The sequence below is a fragment of the Hemitrygon akajei genome, chromosome 12, assembly GCF_048418815.1.
Source record: "Hemitrygon akajei chromosome 12, sHemAka1.3, whole genome shotgun sequence".
NCBI lineage: Eukaryota > Metazoa > Chordata > Chondrichthyes > Myliobatiformes > Dasyatidae > Hemitrygon > Hemitrygon akajei.
This window is the reverse complement of record NC_133135.1, coordinates 33,795,961-33,817,490: the sequence shown is the minus strand read 5'-3', so window position 1 is coordinate 33,817,490 and position 21,530 is coordinate 33,795,961. Positions and strand designations below refer to the sequence as shown.

Below are 21,530 nucleotides of genomic sequence, written 5' to 3'. Positions count from 1 at the left end.
GTGATATAAATGCAAATCATACTACCTGACACAATTCAGAGCATTAGCACTGACTTTACCAGTAATATAACAGGATATGGTTACATTGCAAGATGTTCTTTTTACAACATCTGGTTAGTTTGTGAACAAAATGCATACATTTTTTCCAGATCAACATTGAAGGCTAATTATTTTTATTCAGCAATCTTTCAGAAAAGATCTTTTCCTGTACATTTGTATTAATGGCGGTTTTTAAACAAATGTTATCAGAAGTAACTTATCTTGCTAATAGCTTTTCCGTCTATATTTGTCTCTTTAACAGCATAGTTGACCTGATGTAAAACATAAGCAAGGACAAAACTTCCACAAAAGAAGTGGATAAGTAATATATTAACTTTGGTGGTGAAAAGATTAGATCAATCAAGAGAGTGCATATTATCAAGGGTTTCACAAGGCTCTTAGTCTTGTAATTATATCTAAGTATACTAAAGCAAGCACTGGCAGAAATTGTCAAAAAATCTTTGGTGTAATTCATGGACTGACAATGCCGAAGGCAGAGTTATTAATTCTAACGTGCGACATCAATGTTTCTGTCTGGAATCCAACAGCTGCTGCATTGTCACCTCAACAACTTCAAGGCATCTGCAATGAACACCGACTGCAAGCCGGTGTTTGCAGCCTTCTCCCAGACAAGGCACAGGAGGCTATACCCCGATGCAGGGAAGAAGGGTCAGGACAGAAGCATGCAATGGTTGGTGCAGATTGGTAGGCCTATTACTTCATGACTCAATGACATCATGCTACTAATAACTCTCTACTATATAGTCAGCGGTTCAGGAGAAAATCTGTGCATTAACCCATGGGACACTTAACAATTAGAAAATTCTGACCATTCTGTCTTGAAACCCATTGCATGTTTCAGTTCTGTTTCCTGCAGTTTCAGAAGCCAAAAAGATTGTTCCATGGGGCCTCTGTGCTTTCTGCTGTATATCTGCCTTGCTCCAAACTGTTAAGTATAAAACTTGTCAAAATTTCATGATGTGGTTTGACTCCAGAGCAAATGGCATTCAGAGCATAGACTTGTAAGTATTACTGACTATGGTTTGGAAATAAAACCACAATAACTACGACATTTATTGCCTCATCTCTGTCCTCCCAATTATAGACAGAGATAGTCCATACACACAGTCAAGACAAATTCGCTTCTGATGTTCAGCCTGAGGCAGCTGTACAAAACTGCATACGCACCTGATAGCTGTTGTCAGCAGGCTCAATGACAGGTTTGCCCACTCTCTTAATCATCAAAGAGTAGCAGAGGGAGATTGTGAGCAAAGGCAGAAAGTAGACAGCAAGAAAATGGTACAGGATGAAGCCCTTCTGATGGGCATCTGATGGAAAGGCCTCTGCACAGTATGTTCTGGGTCCATACCAGTATCCCTTTTCTATCTTCTGGTACATTATAATTGGGAAAGACAGGACAAAGGAACCTAGAATGAAAACACACCAACGTTACTGAGATCAATCATGAATCAACATTGTGAAAGTCACACTGATGCATCAGTGGGGATTGACTACAAGGCTGCAAATAACTCAAAAGGTTTGGATGCCATTTTATTTATTTTGACAAGACTCTCGTGATATATAATTGCTTTGAAGCATATTCCTGGACTTATTGTTTGCTATTCCTCAAATTATAGTCAACTACACATGGTAAATACAAACCCCATTTCCAGAAAAATTGGGGTATTTTCCAAAATGCAATAAAAACAAAAATCTGTGATATGTTAATTCACGTGAATCTTTATTTAACTGACAAAAGTACAAAGAAAAGATTTTCAATAGTTTTACTGACCAACTTAATTGTATTTTGTAAATATACACAAATTTAGAATTTGATGGCTGCAACACACTCAACAAAAGTTGGGACAGAGTTAAAATAAGATTGAAAAGTGCACAGAATATTCAAGTAACACCGGTTTGGAAGACTCCACATTAAGCAGGCTGATTGGTAGCAGGTGAGGTATCATGACTGGGTATAAAAGTAGCATCCATCAAAGGCTCAGTCTTTGCAAGCAAGGATGGGTCGTGGCTCACCCCTTTGTGACAAAATTCGTGAGAGAATTGTTAGTCGGTTCAAAAGGAACATTTCCCAACACAAGATTGCAGAGAATTTAGGTCTTTCAACATCTACAGTACATAATATTGTGAAAAGATTCAGAGAATTCAGAGACATCTCAGTGCGTAAAAGGCAAGGTCAGAAACCACTGTTGAATGCTCGTGATCTTCGAGCCCTCAGGCGGCACTGCCTAAGAAACTGTCATGCTACTGTGACAATTATAGCCACCTGGGCTCGAGAGTACTTTGGAAAACCATTGTCACTTAACACAGTCTGTCGCTGCATCCAGAAATGCAACTTGAAACTGTATTACGCGAGGAGGAAGCCATACATCAACTCTATGCAGAAACGCCAGCGAGTTCTCTGGGCCCGAGCTCATCTCAGATGGACCGAAAGACTATGGAACCGTGTGCTGTGGTCAGATGAGTCCACATTTCAACTAGTTTTCGGAAAAAACGGGCGTCAAGTTCTCCGTGCAAAAGATGAAAACGACCATCCTGATTGTTATCAGCAAAAGGTGCAAAAGCCAGCATCTGTGATGGTATGGGGGAGCATCAGTGCCCACGGCATGGGTGAGTTGCATGTATGTGAAGGTACCATTGACTCTGAGGCGTATATTAGGATTTTAGAGAGACACATGTTACCATCAAGGCGACGTCTTTTCCCGGGACGTCCATGCTTATTTCAGCAGTACAATGCCAGACTACATTCTGCACGGGCTACAACAGCGTGGCTTTGTAGACACAGAGTGCGTGTGCTTGACTGGCCTGCTGCCAGTCCAGATCTATCTCCTATTGAAAATATATGGCGCATCATGAAGAGGAGAATCAGACAACGGAGACCACGGACTGTTGAGCAGCTAAAGTCTTATATCAAGCAAGAATGGACAAAATTTCCAATTGCAAATTTACTACAATTAGTATCCTCAGTTCCAAAACGATTAAAAAGTGATATTAAAAGGAAAGGTGATGTAACACAATGGTAAACATGCTTCTGTCCCAACTTTTGTTGAGTGTGTTGCAGCCATCAAATTCTAAATTTTTGTTTATTTACAAAATACAATTAAGTTGGTCAGTAAAACTATTGAAAATCTTTTCTTTGTACTTTTGTCAGTTAAATAAAGGTTCACGTGAATTAACATATCACAGAATTTTGTTTTTATTGCATTTTGGAAAATATCCCAACTTTTCTGGAAATGGAGTTTGTACATGTTTATAAAATAAGCCAGACTTTTTTTTTTACAATGTACCAACAAATCTGCAACAATGAGATTATGACTTGAACAACAGAGGGATAAATTAGTATAACAAAATCAACCTCTAGTTCTGAGATCCTGAACAAAATAAATTGCAGAATTCTTTTTACCTTTGCTACTTAAAAACTTTGGCGTGCTGAAGGAGAGGTCCCATTCTCTGGTGCTGTTTTTACTATAAATGGCAAGGTTTTAAACTTACATTCTTTATTTTAATCTCTCCCAAACAACAGTTTACTCCCCCTTTTCCTCCATCTTCATCTAGTCTCCATATAGGACGTACTGCTTTCCCACGTCATTTCCCCCAGAAGGACACCAGGTGTAGGGAGATGCAGACCACAGCCGGTATTTTACTCAGTGCAACAGAATATTTAACAGAGGATATTGTGGCTGCATATTGCAGCTGATGATCTAGAAACAAATTATTTGCTTAGATGAGAGAAATGCATAATCCGGGAAGTGTGAAGGCTTGTTTTATGACTGGCATCTGTTCCTCCTTGAAATCTTTCAACGGAAAAAATCCTTAAAAAAGTAGATTACTGTGATATGGAAATTGCGTAAACAAAAAATATCTCCTTGCAGTTCTTAAGGCTCTAAGAAAGGGGGGGGAGATATTTTTTCAATCTTTATGGTATTTGCACCAAGGGGGTGAGAATGCTTTCATTAGCTGGAAAATTCTTTAGAACTTACACATCCAAATGCACACACTGACCACCATGGCAACCTTGGGAGTACGGCGCCTCAGTGACTTCAGTGGGTACAACGTGGCATAACACCGGTCAGCACTCATCGCAGTCAAGGTAATACAGGTTGCCTGTACAGTAACCTATTAAAACAAATACAAGAGAGCCCTGTGTTAGTCATTCAGGTTATGGAAATTCACCCTGATGGCATTCACAAATAATTATCCAGAAGTTTTGATATGCAGAATAAAATTTGCTCACAGAATTTATGTGAAGAAAAGTAAGTGCACCAACACAGCATGCCTTTCCTGAATCACACGCAGATGATGCAGCTTTGCATTCTGGAAAATCACCATACAGAGCCCCTCCCTGGAATTCAGGGGTCACTTTTATGTTTCACTGTAATTAATGTGATGAGAAAGGAATTCATTCTGAATATTGGCTTTTGAAAATTGACAAGGAGACTTTTCTGATTTACATGATGGACTTATTACTGTTAACGCTGGTATTTATTGCTCCTAAGTTAAGGAGGCAGTTAAGAGTGAACCTTGTGGCCTAGGATCGCAAATGAGTCAATATGAGGGCAGGGATGTTAGTTTACCAGGCCTGACAGACTTTGCTTACTGACTGCAATCATGGGGTTTGGGAGGGTGGCTAGATGGCTCTTCACGAGCATTCTGTTCCTACAGTTCCATTTCCCCCACTGACTTCCCTCCACTCCCACAACTTCTTCTCTCCCACATGCCCTTCAACTCCCCTTTGATTCTTTTACCACTTATTTACACTAGGGGTAATTTGCAGCAGTAATTAATCCATCGCTACCTTTTTGGAATGAGGACGGAAATCAGGAGAAATGCGTGGTCGCAGGAAGAACATTTGAACTTCACACAAGCTGCATCCATGGTCTAGATCCAAACCAGGGACAATAGCTAACTAGAAACATAGAAGTTAGGAACAGGAGTAGGCCATTTGGCCCTTTAAGCCAATCAATGTGCTCATCCATAATCAGCTGATAGGAAACTTCTTCACTCAGAGAGTGGTCTGACTGTGAAACAAATTGCTAGCAGAAGTAGTAGGTGCAAGTTCAATTGTAATACTTAAGAGAAGTTTGGATAGGTATGTGATGGGAGAGGTATAATCTGGGTGCAGGTAGATGGGATGGGGCTGCTACGGAGAAGATGGGTCGAAGGGCCTGGTTCTGTACTGTAGTTCTCTGTGACTCTATGACTCTTAATTCAGTACCTTGTTCTTGCTATTTTGCCAGATACCTTTATCACTTAAACACTAAGAATTTCTGGAATCCATTTACTGGTTTGGCTACAACTCCTTTCCAAGATAGCCAATTCTACAATTCACAACAATCCAGTAGCTTCATATTTCACTTTAAGTTCACATCTATTTAATTACTCAATATTAATCCACCTCCCCCCCCCCCCCCCACCCCATCCAGCTGCCATGCTGGAAAACAAACTTGTGTCTTTGGATCAATGGCCTAAACCTTTGGCTGCCAGTCCAGTAACATGATCAATACATTACTGCAACCTGTTGAAATTCCATCTGAAGATGAAAATATCAAGGTCCACGTGGATAAAATGATACATGCCTCCTCTCGAATGAAGAAAGGACTTATGAATTTGTAACAAAATCACCTTGAACAAAGTTGATCAAAATTTGTGAACCCGATTTTAGGTATCTCAGTTCACTCGTTCAGTTGGCAATTGAATACTTTCCTGGCCCTTGTGCATCAGGCTGAATTATTTATTTCCACCTCTGTCTGTCACATTAAGATCATTTTCATAAAATCATTCAAAAGCAGCCCCTTGCATGTGTAAAATAACTGACTTTTTTAATGAAATGTAAGTTACTTGTTGAGGTCATGATTGAGAACTGGTAATGAGTATACAGCTCTAAAGTCAATCTCTCCTCCCCTACAAACAAAGCATAAGAACATAAGAAATAGGAGCAGGAGTAGGCTATCTGGCCCATCGAGCCTGCTCCGCCATTCAATAAGATCATGCCTGATCTGGCCATGGGCTCATTTCCACCTACCTGCCTCATAAACCTTAATTCCCCATCAATACAAAATTCTATCCAACCTTGTCTTTAATATATTTACTGAGGTAGCCTCCACTGCTTCATTGGGCAGAGAATTCGACAGATTCACCACTCTCTGGGAAAAGCAGTTCCTCCACATCTCATCCTAAATCTACTCCCCCAAATTCAACTAACCCAAACCAACTAACTCTTTCCCTTAATACAGGGTTCCCAACCTGGGGTCCACAGACCCTTGGCTGAATGGAATTAGTCCATGGCGTAAAAGTAGTTGGAAACCCCTGCCTTAATATATACACTTGATAATTTATGACACAAGTACATATATATATATATATATATATATATATATATATATATATATTTACAGCTCTGTGGGGTCGAACGCTCCAATTAATTTTTCTTTTACACATTGAAATGGTTGGCCTGGAGTTTTGTAGTGGAAGGGTGGGGAGGATACTAACTTTATATGATTTTATTTTGGGTGCTTTTTCCTTATTGTTATGAATTATATATTAGACACGTTTGTTTTAAACTGTATAAATCTCCATTTTGTTGATTTTTTTTGTAGTTGTATTGTAGAAACTCATAAAAAATTAATTTAAAAAAATAACACTTGCTAAATCTTCCCAGTACACTAAATCACCAAAAATCATGTCTCCCTTTCAACAGTTCCCACAGCTGCAGCTAGCTAACAGCAATTCCCTACACAGGCTCTGTTTGCCTATCACTCCCAAGTGCTGGGGTACAGCGGTGCTCCATTAACTCGGTGTCTTTACGACTATGATGTCTTTATCACTCCGAGTACTTAACAACAATTGCAGCTGATTGAAATGCTGAATTACAACTCTGCCTCAGTGAGTATAAATTCATTGACCAGGTCAGCATGCTGACTTAGCAGTAGCAAATTAGAAAGGCCACCAGCACGATAAGTGTGGAAGAGCATCATCAATATTGCATTCATATTTTAGACTTCTGCTTCCTTAAGTTCAGCTTTTTTATGTTGTTGTATTTATTTTTTTATTGAGAAGCAGTACAGAATAGGCCCTTTCAGCCCTCCAACCTGCTCCACCCAGAAACCCCCGATTTAGCCCTAGCCTAATCACAGGATAATTTACAATGACCAATTAACCTTTGACAGTATGCCTTTGGACAGTGGGAGGAAACCCACGCAGTCACAGGGAGATGGCACAAACTCCTTACAGGCAGCAGTGGGAATTGAACCTGCGTCACTGGTTCTGTGCTACCAAATCACAATTATTGGCCTCACTCTTCCATGTCTCTTTAAAATCCCCTACATCTGCAATTTACTGAGTTAAATATATTCCTTCAATTTTGCCCTCTTGCAGATCTTTGATTTTAATCACTCTATCATTTGTGTTCTGAATTCAGCTATAAGGTCCTTGGCTCTGAAATTCCCTCCCTGAATCTTTCTACATTCCTACTTCACTCCCCTATTTTCCAGTAATTCTCTTGGCTGATGTCTTTGTCCAACCCTTTGGGCATCAACACAATTTTCTGGGTAAGTGGTCAATGACAGATTTTCTCCATTCGACTTCCTGCAAGATGTCTTGAAATGCAAATTGCTGAAGGACAGAGGTTACAGATTTAAAGCTTTGGCTAGGTATTACAAAGGCGATATGAGATAGTGCTTCCTTCACCAAATTAACGAAAACAGTGTAAATGCAAAATTTTTGTTGCTACTTAGTGAATATTCCTAATCATTTTGAAAATGCCATTTAAAACCTTCTGATTTCAAAGTGGGAACGGAAAGCACGTCTTCCTTGATGCTTTCTGGAACACCACAAACATCAACAATTTGGGTTGGTTTTTATCTGGGAGGCAATAGTTCTTGTCCACACATTTTCCTCCTGCTTACCTGTTGCAGGTAGTTGACAAACTTGCACATGAAGTCACCAAAGATCCAGCCAGGCAGAGGGTACAGGGTGGCAGTAAACGGCACACAGCAGACCAAAAACATGATGTCTGTGGCAGCCAGGTTAGCTTCAAAGAAAATCAGGAATATGACAATCACGATTTGGAAATCATAACGGCAAAAGAAAATAAAGATCAGAAGGAGATTTAATCAAGGTTTAGAAGATCACGACTGATTGAGATAAGGTAAACCAAATGGAAACCATTATCCTTGCAGATGCTTGAAGAACAGAGGATGCAGAATAAAGGTTTCGTTAGGTAATAGGAGGGTATTGTGAGAAAATATTTCCTTACACAGAGAGTAGTTGTCACCTAGAACTCTTTTTTATGGAAATTCAGCACCGATAAAGGCTCAAGGAGCCATGTGCCCATTTACACCCATGTGACCAATGAACCTACTAACCCGTATGTCTTTAGAATGTGGGGAGACAACTGTGCACCCAGAGGAAACACATGCGATCACAGGGAGAATGGACGAACTCCTTACTGACAGCAGCGGAGTTGAACCCATGTTGCTGATGCTGTAATAGTGTTGTTAACCGCTGTACTCTCGTGTCACTCTAACTATAGACTGTGGAGGGGATAGGACCTCAGTTAATCAAGGATTTCACAGAATGAGAATAACTTGCAAGATTAAGGACAAGTAGTGGGGGAGTAAGCATCCTCTGGTGCAATAACAATTTTACAATTCTATAAGGTGCCCCGGTGAAAATTTACACTTCAAATGGCGAATTTATGAGTAGGCCTGATGTTAAGTATGCGAGAACCTGATCGTGCTGCCCTCCGCCTCCAGTTCATCGGAGCCCCATCCACCTGTCAGCAGAGCAGAGATGCCCACCTTAATGTATTATATTCTGGTTCCATAGCACAGAGTTTATAATTTATCATCCCCTCCTGCCTATTGTGAAACCAGACTTTGTTACCATCAGCAATAAATGGGAAAAAAAGCATGTAAACTGAAGGAAAGCACTGGAGCAAAGAGCAGAGTAGCCCTAAATGCTCAGACTATTTTAATTTCATAATCTATTGAATTACCTTGTCGGTTCTGTGTATCCTGCATAAATGCAATTGCTTTAAATTGTAATGGAGTGGTCTCAAAAGTTTGAATTCATACTAGAGGATTATGGTATGTTTGAATAATGGCACAGCTATGTCATAAATACCAGGCCATTTCTCTCACAATCTTCAACCATAAATTAATACAGACCAGTTGTTCCCAATCATATATTGCATAAATATGGCAGAGAAGAGTTTGCATCTGAAATGTTCCCTTACTGTACTGCCGGAAATGTCTGACTCCCTGCTTGTTTCCTGAACGTGTTTTGTTTATTCAGCTGCCCAGCATCTGCTATTTTTCTTACAATGTTTAGCCTACGGTATGGCATTTTCTAAATTTCCACTAGACGGCGGCAGTCCACTGCTTAATGAAGCTGAGGTTCTGAACGTTTCTCCACCATGCAATATTCCAATCATTTGTGAAATTGTATATTTGAAGTATAATCATCAAAGAGTTTTAAAGGGCCGAACAGAAAAAAAAGTATAGAAACTGTTTCAAATGAAATAATGGGTGAAGATTTAAAGTAAATGTCAGTAGAGCTGGAGACAGTGAATGGCAATTGAGCATATAGGAAGGAGATTGAAAATCTGGTTGAATGAAGCCTCACTCAAGACCAGCAAAACCAAAGACCTGACTATTGAATACAGGAAGAAGAAACCAGAGGTCCATGAGCCTATCCTCATTAGGGGATCGGAAGTGGAGAAGGTCGGTGATTTTAAATTCCTTAAACGTAATGATAGCAGAAGATCCCTCCTGGCACCAGTATGCAAGTGCATTCACCAAGAGGCACAACAGCACCTCTACTGTTTTAGAAGTTTGCGTAGATTCGGCATGTCATCTGAGACTTTAAACAAACTTTTTTTGATGCACAGTGAAGAGCATCCTGGCTTGGAATGGAAACACCAAAGCCCATGAGAGGGTAGAGCCTACAAAAATTGTTGGACGTAGCCAAATCCAAGCCCTCCGCACTGTTGAGAACATCTACAAGGAGTGCTGCCATAAGAGAGCAGCATCCATCATCAAGGACACCCACCATCCAGGACATATTCTCTTCTCGCTGCTGCCATCAAGAAAGAGAACAAGGAGCCTTAGGTCCCACACCACCAGGTTCAGGAGCAGTTATTACCCCTCAGCCATCAGTCTCCTGATCCAGCGTGAATAACTTTAATCACGACAAGCCTGAACTGATTCCACAACCTATGGAATTACTTTCAAGGTCCCTACAACTCATGTTCTCGCTATTATTCATTTACTTATGCAATGCCCAGGTTCACGTCTTTACTGTTATGCTATAGGTATTTCATTCAGCAGCTCTGTAAGAGCTGTTTGTTCTGGTTTCAGCCTGTTTGGGTTATTGTTGAAGATAAGGGATGATGTGGAACGTGCGCCATCCAACTAGCAGGAGGTTTTCTTGGTGAGGGACAATAGGTTGGGCTTGGGCTTGTGTTCGGCGGGAGATGAACAGAGAAGACGCTGGGGAGAACCAGCCGTACCGTACGAGCCGGTGGGAGATCTGTTTGTTCGGGATGGATTGCAAGCAACGTTCAGAAGGTAATGTGTGCTTTCACATTGACCAAGGGCCCGGTGCGTGAGTATGTGAGTGTAGAGAAGTTCAAGATGAGCTCCAACTTGTGCACATTTGACTGTTTAATTAGAATGAGCCCTTTTCTTTTCGTTATTCTTTACTAACCCTTTAGTAAGATTCATGAAATATAATTCCTTTAGTCATATGCATTGAACTGTTGATTATTTTGTGGCAGTAATTTGTAACAAGGTAGCAAATTACACAGCATCCACACAAACAGGGGGATCGGTGGGGGGGCTCATGCCTCAATCTCCCACGTTTGGCAGGGCCGAAGATTGTCTTCCCTCGACTTACGCAGCCGAGGAAACCAGGGGGTTTCACTTATTTATTTACGTTTATTTGCACAGTTTGTCTTCTTTTGCTCACTCGTTGTTTGCCTGTCTTTGTGTTTTTGGTTTTCATTGATTCTATTGTGTTTTTGGTTCTACTGTGGATTCCTGTAAGAAGATGAATAAAACCAAGCAGAGATAGTCAAGTGGTGCAGTTGATGTTCATGCCAAACATCGGAATGGGGAAGAAATGTGAACTAAGTGAAATGATTGTTGGTGCCGGACAGGGTGGTTTGAATATCTCAGAAACTGCTGATCTCCTGGGATTTTCATGCACAACAGTCTCTAGAGTTTGCAGACACTGGTGCAAAAAACATCCAGTGGGCAGCTGTTCTGTGGGCAAAATCATCTTGTTAATGAGAGAAATCCAGACGCATTCAAGCTGACAGGAAGGTGACAGGGAAGAGAGATTTCAGAAGAGGCAAGCAGAGCAGTCCGGGCATTCTCATGCCACAGTTCCCTTGGAGAGGTTAGATTGCGGAGTGGCAAAGAGATTTCAAACGAAGTGAGCTGGGGCAGTCGGGACGTTCTGCTCGCCGCAGTTCCCTTGGAGACATCGGATTAAACACTTGGTAAGGGATAAACAGCCATTGTGGGAGCAGCCATTGTGTGAGTAGGCAATTGTTAAAGTGGTGAGTTCAGGCTTTGGCTTATAGAGACTTCAGCAAGGAGAGGCAATATCTGCAGGTAGAATTTCTCATTTAATTTTTCTTTCCTTCTTCCTTGTTACACAGTTAGAGCAGAGGGGTTGCCAGGCAGTATAGTGGAATGCTGTTATAGGATGTGGGGCAGCAGGGAGATCTCCAGTGTCCCTGATGACTACACCTACAAGCAGTGCATCTAGCTACAGTTTCTTTCAGACCATGTTAAGGAATCGGTGCTGAAGCTGGATGAACTCCAGTCTGAGGGGATTGATTGAGAGGTGATACAAGGAGATAGTTATACCCAAGGTGCAGGACACAGGTAACTGATGACCGTCAGGAGGAGGAAAGTGCAGAGTACCCCTGTGGCGATTCCCATCAACACTGCTTTGGGTCCTGTTGGGGGGGTGGGAGGGGGGAATGATCTAGCAGAGGAAAGCCTTAACAGTCAGATCTCTGGCACAGGTTGACTGTCTGGCTCAGAAGGGAAGGGGATGAAAAGTTGAGCTGTAGTGACAGGGGATTCATTGATCAGGGGAGCAGACAGGAGATTCTGTGGAAGAGAACGAGATTTCCAGATAGTACTTTGCCTCCCAGGTGCCAGGATTTAGGGACATCTTGAACCGAGTCCAAGGTGTTCTTAAGTGGGAGGGTGAACAGCCAGAGGTCACTGTCCACATCAGTACCAATGACATGGGTAGGAAAGATGAGAAAGACCTGCAAAGTGAATTCAGGGAGTTAAAGGACAGGGTTGTGATCTCAGGGTTACTATCTATGTCACATGCTTGTGAGATCAGAAATAGGAAGATTATACCATTTAACACTTGGCTAAGGAGATGGTGCAGGAGGGAGGGCTTCAGATTTTTAAATAGATGGGCTCTCTTCTAGGGTAGATGGGTCCTGTACAGAAGAGATGGTTAATATCATTGCAGAAAGTTTGCCTTCTGCATGAGAGGGAGGTTTAAACTAGAGTGACAGGAGGATGGGAATCAGAGTGCCAGAGCAGATAGTGAAATGGTTGTGGAGAACAATGTTGTTAAGTGTACTGTACATACAAAGTCAGGAATCAAAAGATTGAGCACAGTGAGACCAGTGTTCTGAATTATGTATATTTCACTGCAAGGAGTATTGTAGGAAAGGTGGATGAGCTTAGGGTGTGGATCACCAGCAGCCAATCAGGACAGCTAATCAGGACATGGGAGTTTTGAGAGGATGGGACTTCAATCAGAATTAATTTTGGATCATCTGGAAGGTTGAGGGGGTGATAGATATAGAGAGGTAGTTACACCAAAAGTGCAGGACACAGGAAACTGGATGATAGTCAGGAAGGGGAAAGAGGTTAGTAGCCAGTGCAGAGTACCCCTGTGGTGAACCCCCTCAACAACAGGTATACCACTTCTGGATTCTGTTGGGGGGGATGACCTAACAGAGGAAAGTCACAGTGGTCAGGTCTCTGGCACTGAGATTGACCCTGTGACTCAGAAGAGAATGGGGGAGAAGAGGCACGCTGTGGTGATAAGGGACTCGTTATTTCGGGAAACAGACAGGAGGTTCTGTGGGCGAGAACAAGATTCCCGGATGCTATGTTGCCTTCTGGATGCCAGGGTCCATCCGGCATATCTCAGATCGAGACCTCGGGCTGTTTTTCATTTATCCAGACATAAGATTTCTGGATCTTTGGGCTCCCTCCCAGGGAAGGTGGGACCTGTACAGAAAGGACAGATTGCATCTGAACTGGAGGGGGACTATTACCCTAGCAGGAAGGTTTGTTAATGCTGCATGGTGGGGTTTAAACTTGAGTTGCAGAGGGATAGGAATCAGACTGCCAGAACAGTTACTGGAGAGGTTGTGGAGGCAGATGTTGGTAAGGCAACAGACAAAGTTAGAAATCAAAAGGTTGAGCATGGTGCGACTAGTGTCCTGAACTGCCTGTATCCCACTGCAAGAGGTAGCGTAGCGGATAATCGTGCTGAAGATGAGGTAGCTGGTTTAAAAATGGAGGCAATGTGTAGTGAGGAGAGGCTGTTGATACGGCAAGACTGCAGATTCAAAGTAGGTCCTCTGGAAGATCAGAGTTCTCATCTATACATTGAGCCCAGAGTTATGTGGAAGATCTTAAACAGAGTTTTTGCATCTGTGTTTACTCGGGAGATGGTCACGGAGTCTATTGAAGTGAAGCAAAGCAGGAGTGAGGTCATGGACAGTATTAGACAGGAGGAGGTGTTTGCAGTCTTGACACAAATTAGGGTGGATAAATCCCCAGGTGTTCCCTTGGACCCTGTGGAGGCTCATGCAGAAACTGCAGGGGCCCGAACAGAGTTACTTAAAACATCCTTAGCCCCGGAGCATTGGAGGATACCTATGTCGGTCGATTGTTTAACAAAGGCTCAAAGGATAAACCAGGAAATTACAGGTTGGTGAGCCTGACATCAGTCATGTATAAGTTATAGGAAGGTATTCTAAGGGACCAAATATATAAGTATGCGGATAGACAGGCACTGATTAGGTATAGTAAATGTGGCTTTGTGCGTGGTAGCTCGTGTCGAACCAATCTTACAGAATTTTTGATGAAGTTACCAGGGAAGATGATGAAGGCAAGGCAGTGGATGCTGTCTACGTTGACTTTAGTAGGGCTTTTGACAAGGTCCCACATGGGAAGTTGGTCAAGGACAGCTTGTAGATGGATGGTTGCCTCTCTGACTGGAGGGCCATGACTAGTGATGTGCTGAAGCAATCAGTGCAGGGTCCATTATTTGTCTACTATATCAAGATGATAATGTGGTATATTGAATTGGCCAATTTGCAGATGATACCAAAACTGAGGGAGTAGTGGACAGCGAAGTTTGTACTGGAATATGGACCAGCTCGAAAAGTAGGCAGAAAAAAAATGACAGATGGAATTTAATGTGGACAAGTGTGAGTTGTTGCACTTTGGGAGAACAAACCAGGGTAGGACTTACATGATGAGCGGTAGGGCACTGAGTAACGCGGTAGGACAAAGAGATCTGGGAATATAAACTCCTTGAAAGTGGTGTCACAGGTAGATAGAGTCATAAGGATGTATTGGCCTTCATAAATCAAAGTATTGAGTACAGGAATTGGGATGTAATATATCAGTTGTATAAGACATTGGTGAGGCTGAACTTGGAATATCATCAGCAATTTTGATCACCTACTTATAGGAAAGATGTCAATAAGATTGAAAGAGTCCAGAGAAAATTTACAAGGATGTTACCAGGAACTGAAGACTTGAGTTATAGGGAACGATTGAATAGGTTAGTATATTATTCCCTGGAATAGAGGAGAATAAAGGAAGATTCGATAGAGGTATACAAAATTATGAGAATTACAGATACAGTCAGTGCAAGCAGGTTTTTTTCCCCACTAAGGTTAGTTGAGACTAGAACTAGAGGAATTCGGTTAAGTGCCATTGTCATTATGTGCTGTGTTGTATGAGGTGGCTGATCATAATCTTTCCATGACCATGATAACTTCAGGCAAATTTGTCTATAAAAGTGGTTTACCATTGCCACCTTCTGGTCAGTGTCTTTGCAAGATGAATGTCCCCAGCTATTATCGTTACTCTTCAGAGATTGTCTTCAATAGGTTCAATAGGTACATTTAATGTCAGCAAAATGTATTCAATATACATCCTGAAATTCTTTTTCTTCGCAAACAAAACAGAGGAGAGCCCCAAACAATGAATGACAGTTAAACGTTAGAACCCCAAAGCCCCCCCCCCAGCTTCCCCCACCCATACACATGCAGCAGCGAGGCAATGACACCCCTCTTACCCTCCAGCAAAAAAAATAGGCACCTTCTACCGAGCACTCAAGCGGGCAGCAAAGCGTCAATAAAGACACAGACTTGCTGTACCCCAAAGGCTACTCATTCACCCGGTAATTCGACATACCACAGGCTCTGTTTCTACTAATAAGGGAAAAAGAGGTGTCCCCATTTTACAGCGAGAGGGGAGACATAACAAAACAACTCACTGATTTATGATGTTAAAAGTCTGTTGCATCACTTTCTCCAAGCTCAGAGAGTCCGCACCAGGGGTTGGGTCTCTGGACACGTATCCCACAGCAGCTAACCCATTACTCCCGATGTTCCATGTTTTTCCGTGTCTTCATGGTGTCAGTGGTCACATAACCAGGACTTGTGATATGCACCAGCTACTCATAGGGCCTTTCCATGAGTTCCCATGGCTTCACATGACTCTGATCGTGGGTGCTAAGCAGGTGCTACACCTTCTCCAAGGATGATGTGCAGACTAGTGGAGTGAAGGAGGGCCTTACACTTCTTTGGGTAGGGATGTATCTCCACCCCACCACCTAGGACTAAGTGTAAAAGGTGAAATATTTAAGAGGAACATGAGGGGGAGCTTCTTCACTTGTAGGGTTGGTGAGAGTGTGGACCAGGCTGCCAGTGGACATGATGGTTGCAAGTTCAATTTCAACATTCACCCCTCAAACTCCACCCCTCAATCTCCACCCCTCAAGGCCATAGTTGGGAGCTTAACATGAAAGGATATACTTTGTATCGAAAGGACAGGCAGGAAGGCATAGGCAGTGGTGTGACTCTGTTAGTAAGAGATGGAATTACATCTTTAGAAAGAGGTGGCATCGGGTCACAGAATGTTGAAACTTTGTGGGTAGAGTTAAGAAACTGCAAGGGTAAAAAACACTATATTGGGAATCATATATAGGCCTCCAAATAGTAGCCAAGATGTGGGGTTGAGATTGCAAAGACAGCTGTCATAAGGGTAATGACACAATTGTAATGTGGGACTTCAATATGCAAGGGGATTGGGAAAATCAGGTTGGTTTCGGATCACAAGAGAGGGAATTTGTTGAATGCCTATAAGATGGCTTTTTAGAGCAGCTTGTGCTTGAGCCTACTCGCAGAAAGGCTATCTTAGATTAGATGTTGTGTAATAACCCAGATCTTATTAGGGAGCTTAATGTAGAGGAAACTATTAGGGGGCAGTGATCATAATATGATTGAATTCATACTGCAGTTTGAGAGGGAGAGGCACAAGTCACATGTATCAGTATCACATTGGAATAAAGGGAATTGCAGAGGTACGAGAGAGGAGCTTGCCCAGGTGGTTTGGAGAAGGATACTGCTAGGGATAACGGCAGAGCAGAGATGGCTAAAGTTTCTGGGAATAGTTCATAAGGCGCAGGACAGATATGTCCCTCAGAGGAAGAAGTTCTCAAATGGCAGGTACAGAGAACCTTGACTAGGGAAGTTAAGGACTGCATAAAAGCCAAGGAAGAGCAAATAATGTAGCAAAAGGGAGTGGGAGCAAAAGTTGGATGGTTGGGAAGCTTTTAAAATCCAACAAAAGGCAACTAAAAAGCAATAAGAGGGAAAAGATGAAATATGAGGATAAACTATCCAACAATATAAAGCAGGATATTAAAAGTATTTTCATTTATATAAAGAATAAAAGGAAGGTGAGAGTTGATATTGGACCACTGGAAAATGATGCCGGTGAGGTAGTAATGGGGGAACAAAGAAATGGCAGATGAACTTAAAGGGTACCTTGCATATATCTTCACTGTAGAAGACACTAACAGTGTGCCAGAGGTCCATGACTGTCAGGGAGCAAGAGTGAGCACCATTGCTATTACAAAGGAAAAAGTGTTAGGCAAACACAAAGGTTTTAAGGCAGCTAAGTCACCTGGACTACATCCCAGAGCTCCAAGTGAGGTTGCTGAACAGATACTGGACATGATCTTTCAAGAATCACTTGATTCTGGCATAGTTCCGGAGAACTGGAAAATTACAAATGTCACTCCACTCTTTAAGAAGGGAGGAAAGCAAAAGAAAGGAATTTATAGGCCAGTTAGCCTAATCTCAGTGGTTGGGAAGTGTTAGAGTCCATTATTAAGGATCAGGTTTCAGGGTACTTGGAAACTAATGATAAAATAAGTCAAAGTCGGCATGGTTTATGTCACAGGAAATTTTGCCTGGAAATTCTGTTAGAGTTCTTTAAGTAAGTAACAAGCAGGGTGGATAAAGGAGAGGACAGTGGATGTCATTTACTTGGATTTTCAGAAGGCATTGATAAGATGCCAAACACGAGGCTGCTGAACAAGATAAAATCCGAAGGCATTACAGAAAAGATACTGGCTGCAAGATAGAGGGATGACTGACAGACAGGAGACAGCGAGTGGGAATAAAAGTGGCCTTTACTGGCTGGCTGCCAGTCACTTGTGGTGTTCCTCAGGGGTCAGTATTGGGACTGCTATTTTTCACATTGTTTGTCAATGATTTAGATAATGGAATTGATATCTTTGTGGCAAAGATTGCAGATGGTATGAAGATAGGTGGGGAAAGGGGTAGATAGTGCTGTGGAGGCAATGCTAATAGAGAAGGACTTAGACAAATTGGAAGAATGGCCAAAAAAGTGGCAGATGAAATACAGTGTTGGGAAATATATGATAATGCATTTTGATAAAAGGAACAATAGTGTGGACTATTGTCTAAATGGTGAGAAGGTTCAAACATCAGAGGTGCAGAAAGACTTAGGAGTCCTCTTGGAAGATTCCCAGAAGGTTAATTTACAGGTTGAGTCTGTGGTAAAGAAGGCAAATGCAATGTTGGCATTTATTTCAAGGGGAATAGAATATAAAAGCAAGGAGATAATGCTGAGCCTTTATAAGACACTGGTCAAGCCACACTTAGAGTATTGTCAACAGTTTTGGGCCCCATATCTCAGAATGGATGTGTTGTCGTTGGAGAGATTCCAGAGGATGTTCACAAAGATGATTCTGGGAATGAAGGGGTTAACACGTGCAGAGCTTTTGGCAGCTTTGGGCCTGTACTCACTAGAACTTAGAAGAATGTGTTGGGATTTCATTGAAACCTCTCCCCTATACTCGCCACCTCTTCCCTGTCTCCCCACCCTTTCCTCCTATGCCCTACCATCTCTCCTAGACTGTCTACCTCTCCCCTGTCATCTTCCCAATCCTCACCTCCTCTCCCCTGACCAATGTCCTCCACCTTCTCCTCCACTCACCTGATGATCTCCCCACCATGTCCTCCTATCCTCAGCCACATGCCCACCCTCTCCACCTTTCCCCTGGCATCCCCCTGCCCTCACCCCCTCTCCATTTACCAAACTCCCCCAAACTTTCCACTTTTCCCCTGACATCTCCCTCACCTGTATTCCCTGACCATTTACCTCACCCTCACCTCCTTTCTCCTGAACATCTCTCCAATCCTCACCTCTTCCTCCCAGACTATCTCCCCACATTTGCTTCCCCTAACCATCTCCCCCACCCTCACCTCCTCTCTTCTGATCAAGCTACCCACTATTGCCCTCTTGTCCCCTGACCATCTCCCCACTATTTCCTCCTTTTTCACCCTGGCCATTTCCCCAAACCTTTCCTACTCTCCACTGATGATCTTCCTCTCATTCATCTCCTCTCCCCACATTCTCACCTCCTCTCTCCTGATCAATCACCCACCCTACCTCCTTGTCCTCTCCCCAGCCATCTCCCCCATCCTCACCTCCTCTCCCCTGAGCATCTCCCCAACTCTTGCCTCCTCTCCCTTGATCATCTCCCTCACCCTCGCCTCTTCTCCCCTGCCAATCTCATTCACCCTTGCCTCCTCTCCCCTGCCCGAACACCCTCATTTTCTCCACATCTCCCCTGACATCTCCACCGCCTTTAACTCTCCCCTACCCATCTACCCCACCATCAGCACCCCACCCCTGACCAACCTCCACCTTTCTCCGATCGAACAACCCCTCCTTCTCCTCCTCTCCCCTGACCATCTCCCCACTCTCTCCACTTGTCCCTACTCTCACCTGCTCTTCCCTGAATATCTCTCCCACACTCACCTCCTCTCCCCTGACCAACTCCCCCATTCTCTCCACCTTGCCCCTACCTGCACCTGCTCTCCCCTGAAAATCTCACTGCCTTTGCCTCCTCTCCCACCCTCGCCTCCTCTTCCCTGACCATTTCCCAAACCTTTCCATCACTCCCGTCATCTGCCCCACACTTGCCCTCTCTCCCCGACCATCTTGCTCATCTTCACCTGATCTTCCTCAATCAACTCCCTCACACTCATCCCTTCTCCTTTGACCAACCTTCTTCCATCCTTGCCTCCTCTCCCCTGACCATATCACCACCCTTTCCTCTTCTCCCAATACTATCTCTCTCATACCCGCATCCTCTCCCCTGACCAACTCCACACACTTTCCTCCTAACCCCTGCCATCTCACCCACATTCTACCTTTCACATGTCATCTCCGCCACACTCGCCTCATCTCATTTGACCATCTCTCCCACTCTGGCCCCTCTCTCCTAACCATCTCCCCACACTCTCTACCTTTCCCCTAACATATCCTCAGAACTCTCCTCCTCTCTCCTGACCCTCTCCCCCACCATCATCTCCTCTATCATGACCATCTCCCCCATCTTCCCCTCTACTCTAACCATCTCCCCACCCTCACCTCCTCTCCCATGACCATTTCCTTCAAACTCAACTCCTCTCTCTGACTATCTCCCCCACCATTGCTTCCTCTCCCCTGACCATCTACCCCACTCTCTCATCTCCCCTAACCATCTCCCCAACCCTTGCCTATCTCCCACACTATTGCTTTATCTTCCCTGACTATCCACCCCATCCTCTCATCTCCCCTGACCATCTCCCTCACCCTCACCTCATCTGCTGAACACCCTCCTCGCCTATGACTAACCCCTCCCACCTTTTCCACATTTGCTAACATCTCTCCCAGGTTCACCTGATCTCTGCTGACCATCTCCCCCACAGTTGCCTCCTCTGCCCTAGTGATGTCTTCACCCTTTCTTCCTCTCCCCTGAGCACCTTCCTTACTCTTGCCTCTTTTCTGACTACCTCCCCATACTCTGCTCTGCCTCCTGGAGCAACGTCCTCTATTTTCTCCTCATCTCCCCTGACATCTCCCCACCCTATTGTCCCATTCCCAGACATTTCCCTCACCCTTTCCTCACCTCCCCTGACATCTCCCCCACCCTCATTCCTCTCCCCACCCTCTCTACCTTTCTTCTAATCAACCACCCCCACCCTCTCCTCCTTTCCCCTGACTATCTCCCCACTCTCTCCATCATGCCCCTGACATCATTCCCCACTCTCGCATCCTCACCCCGACTCTCTCCGCTCATCTGACCATCTCGCCCCCTATACCCCGACATCGCCCCCCATCTTCCCCGCCCTGCCTGACCATTGCTCCTTTTCGGGCGCAGCCCATACTCACCGATGTAGAAGTTGGTGGCCGTCTTCATCTGCGGATGTTTGCTAATCACGTGGATGACCAGGGAGTTGCCGACCAGCCCCAGCAACAGGATGAGAGCGAGGAGCAGCGGCACCAGCCAGGCGTCGGTGAGCAAGGGCAGCACCCCGAGCTCCGTGCCGTTCGTGACGGAGGCGTTCAGCTCGGAGATGGAGTGTGCCTCCGGGCGTACATCGAGGCTTCCAGTAACGGGCTCCATCGGTCACACCCGCGGTCTCTGCTGTTGTGCTTACCGGGAGCTGGTTCTGCCCGTCCCGGGGCGGCTGGTCTTAATCCCACCGGTACCAGGAGTTCCGACCTTTCTGCCTGTGCCGAGAGTTGTTAGCACTGAAGCTAATCTCCCTATCGGCACCGGAGGTTCTGCTCTCGCTGTGAGTGCCGGCACTGATCACCCCGTTGATACCGGGACTGACCACCCTGTCAGTACCGGAGACTCTAATCTCCCTATCGGTACCTCAGCTCCGATCTCTCTGCTCTCACCAGAGACTCAGATCTCCCTGTTAGTAACAATAATCAGATCAGTGAGATGTCGATTTTAAAAAGTACCTTTAATTCTAATCTTACTCTCCGTACCGTAAGTTTGTTACTTCCATTTGTCAGTAACAAGGA

The 21,530-nt window shown here is 43.9% G+C and overlaps 1 protein-coding gene across 1 annotated transcript in view; it reads right to left on the bottom strand.

The window, feature by feature from the left end:
* The window catches only part of kiss1ra (KISS1 receptor a), a 29,440-nt gene extending 8,320 nt beyond the window's left edge, over positions 1 to 21,120 (bottom strand). The window contains exons 1-4 of the mRNA XM_073062393.1: positions 20,886 to 21,120; positions 7,962 to 8,086; positions 4,038 to 4,173; positions 1,228 to 1,466 (exon numbers count right to left, since the gene is read on the bottom strand). Coding sequence (XP_072918494.1) covers positions 1,228 to 1,466; positions 4,038 to 4,173; positions 7,962 to 8,086; positions 20,886 to 21,120 — 735 coding nt within the window. The remainder of the gene's footprint in view (positions 1 to 1,227; positions 1,467 to 4,037; positions 4,174 to 7,961; positions 8,087 to 20,885) is intronic.
* Between the last annotated feature and the right edge of the window lie 410 nt (positions 21,121 to 21,530).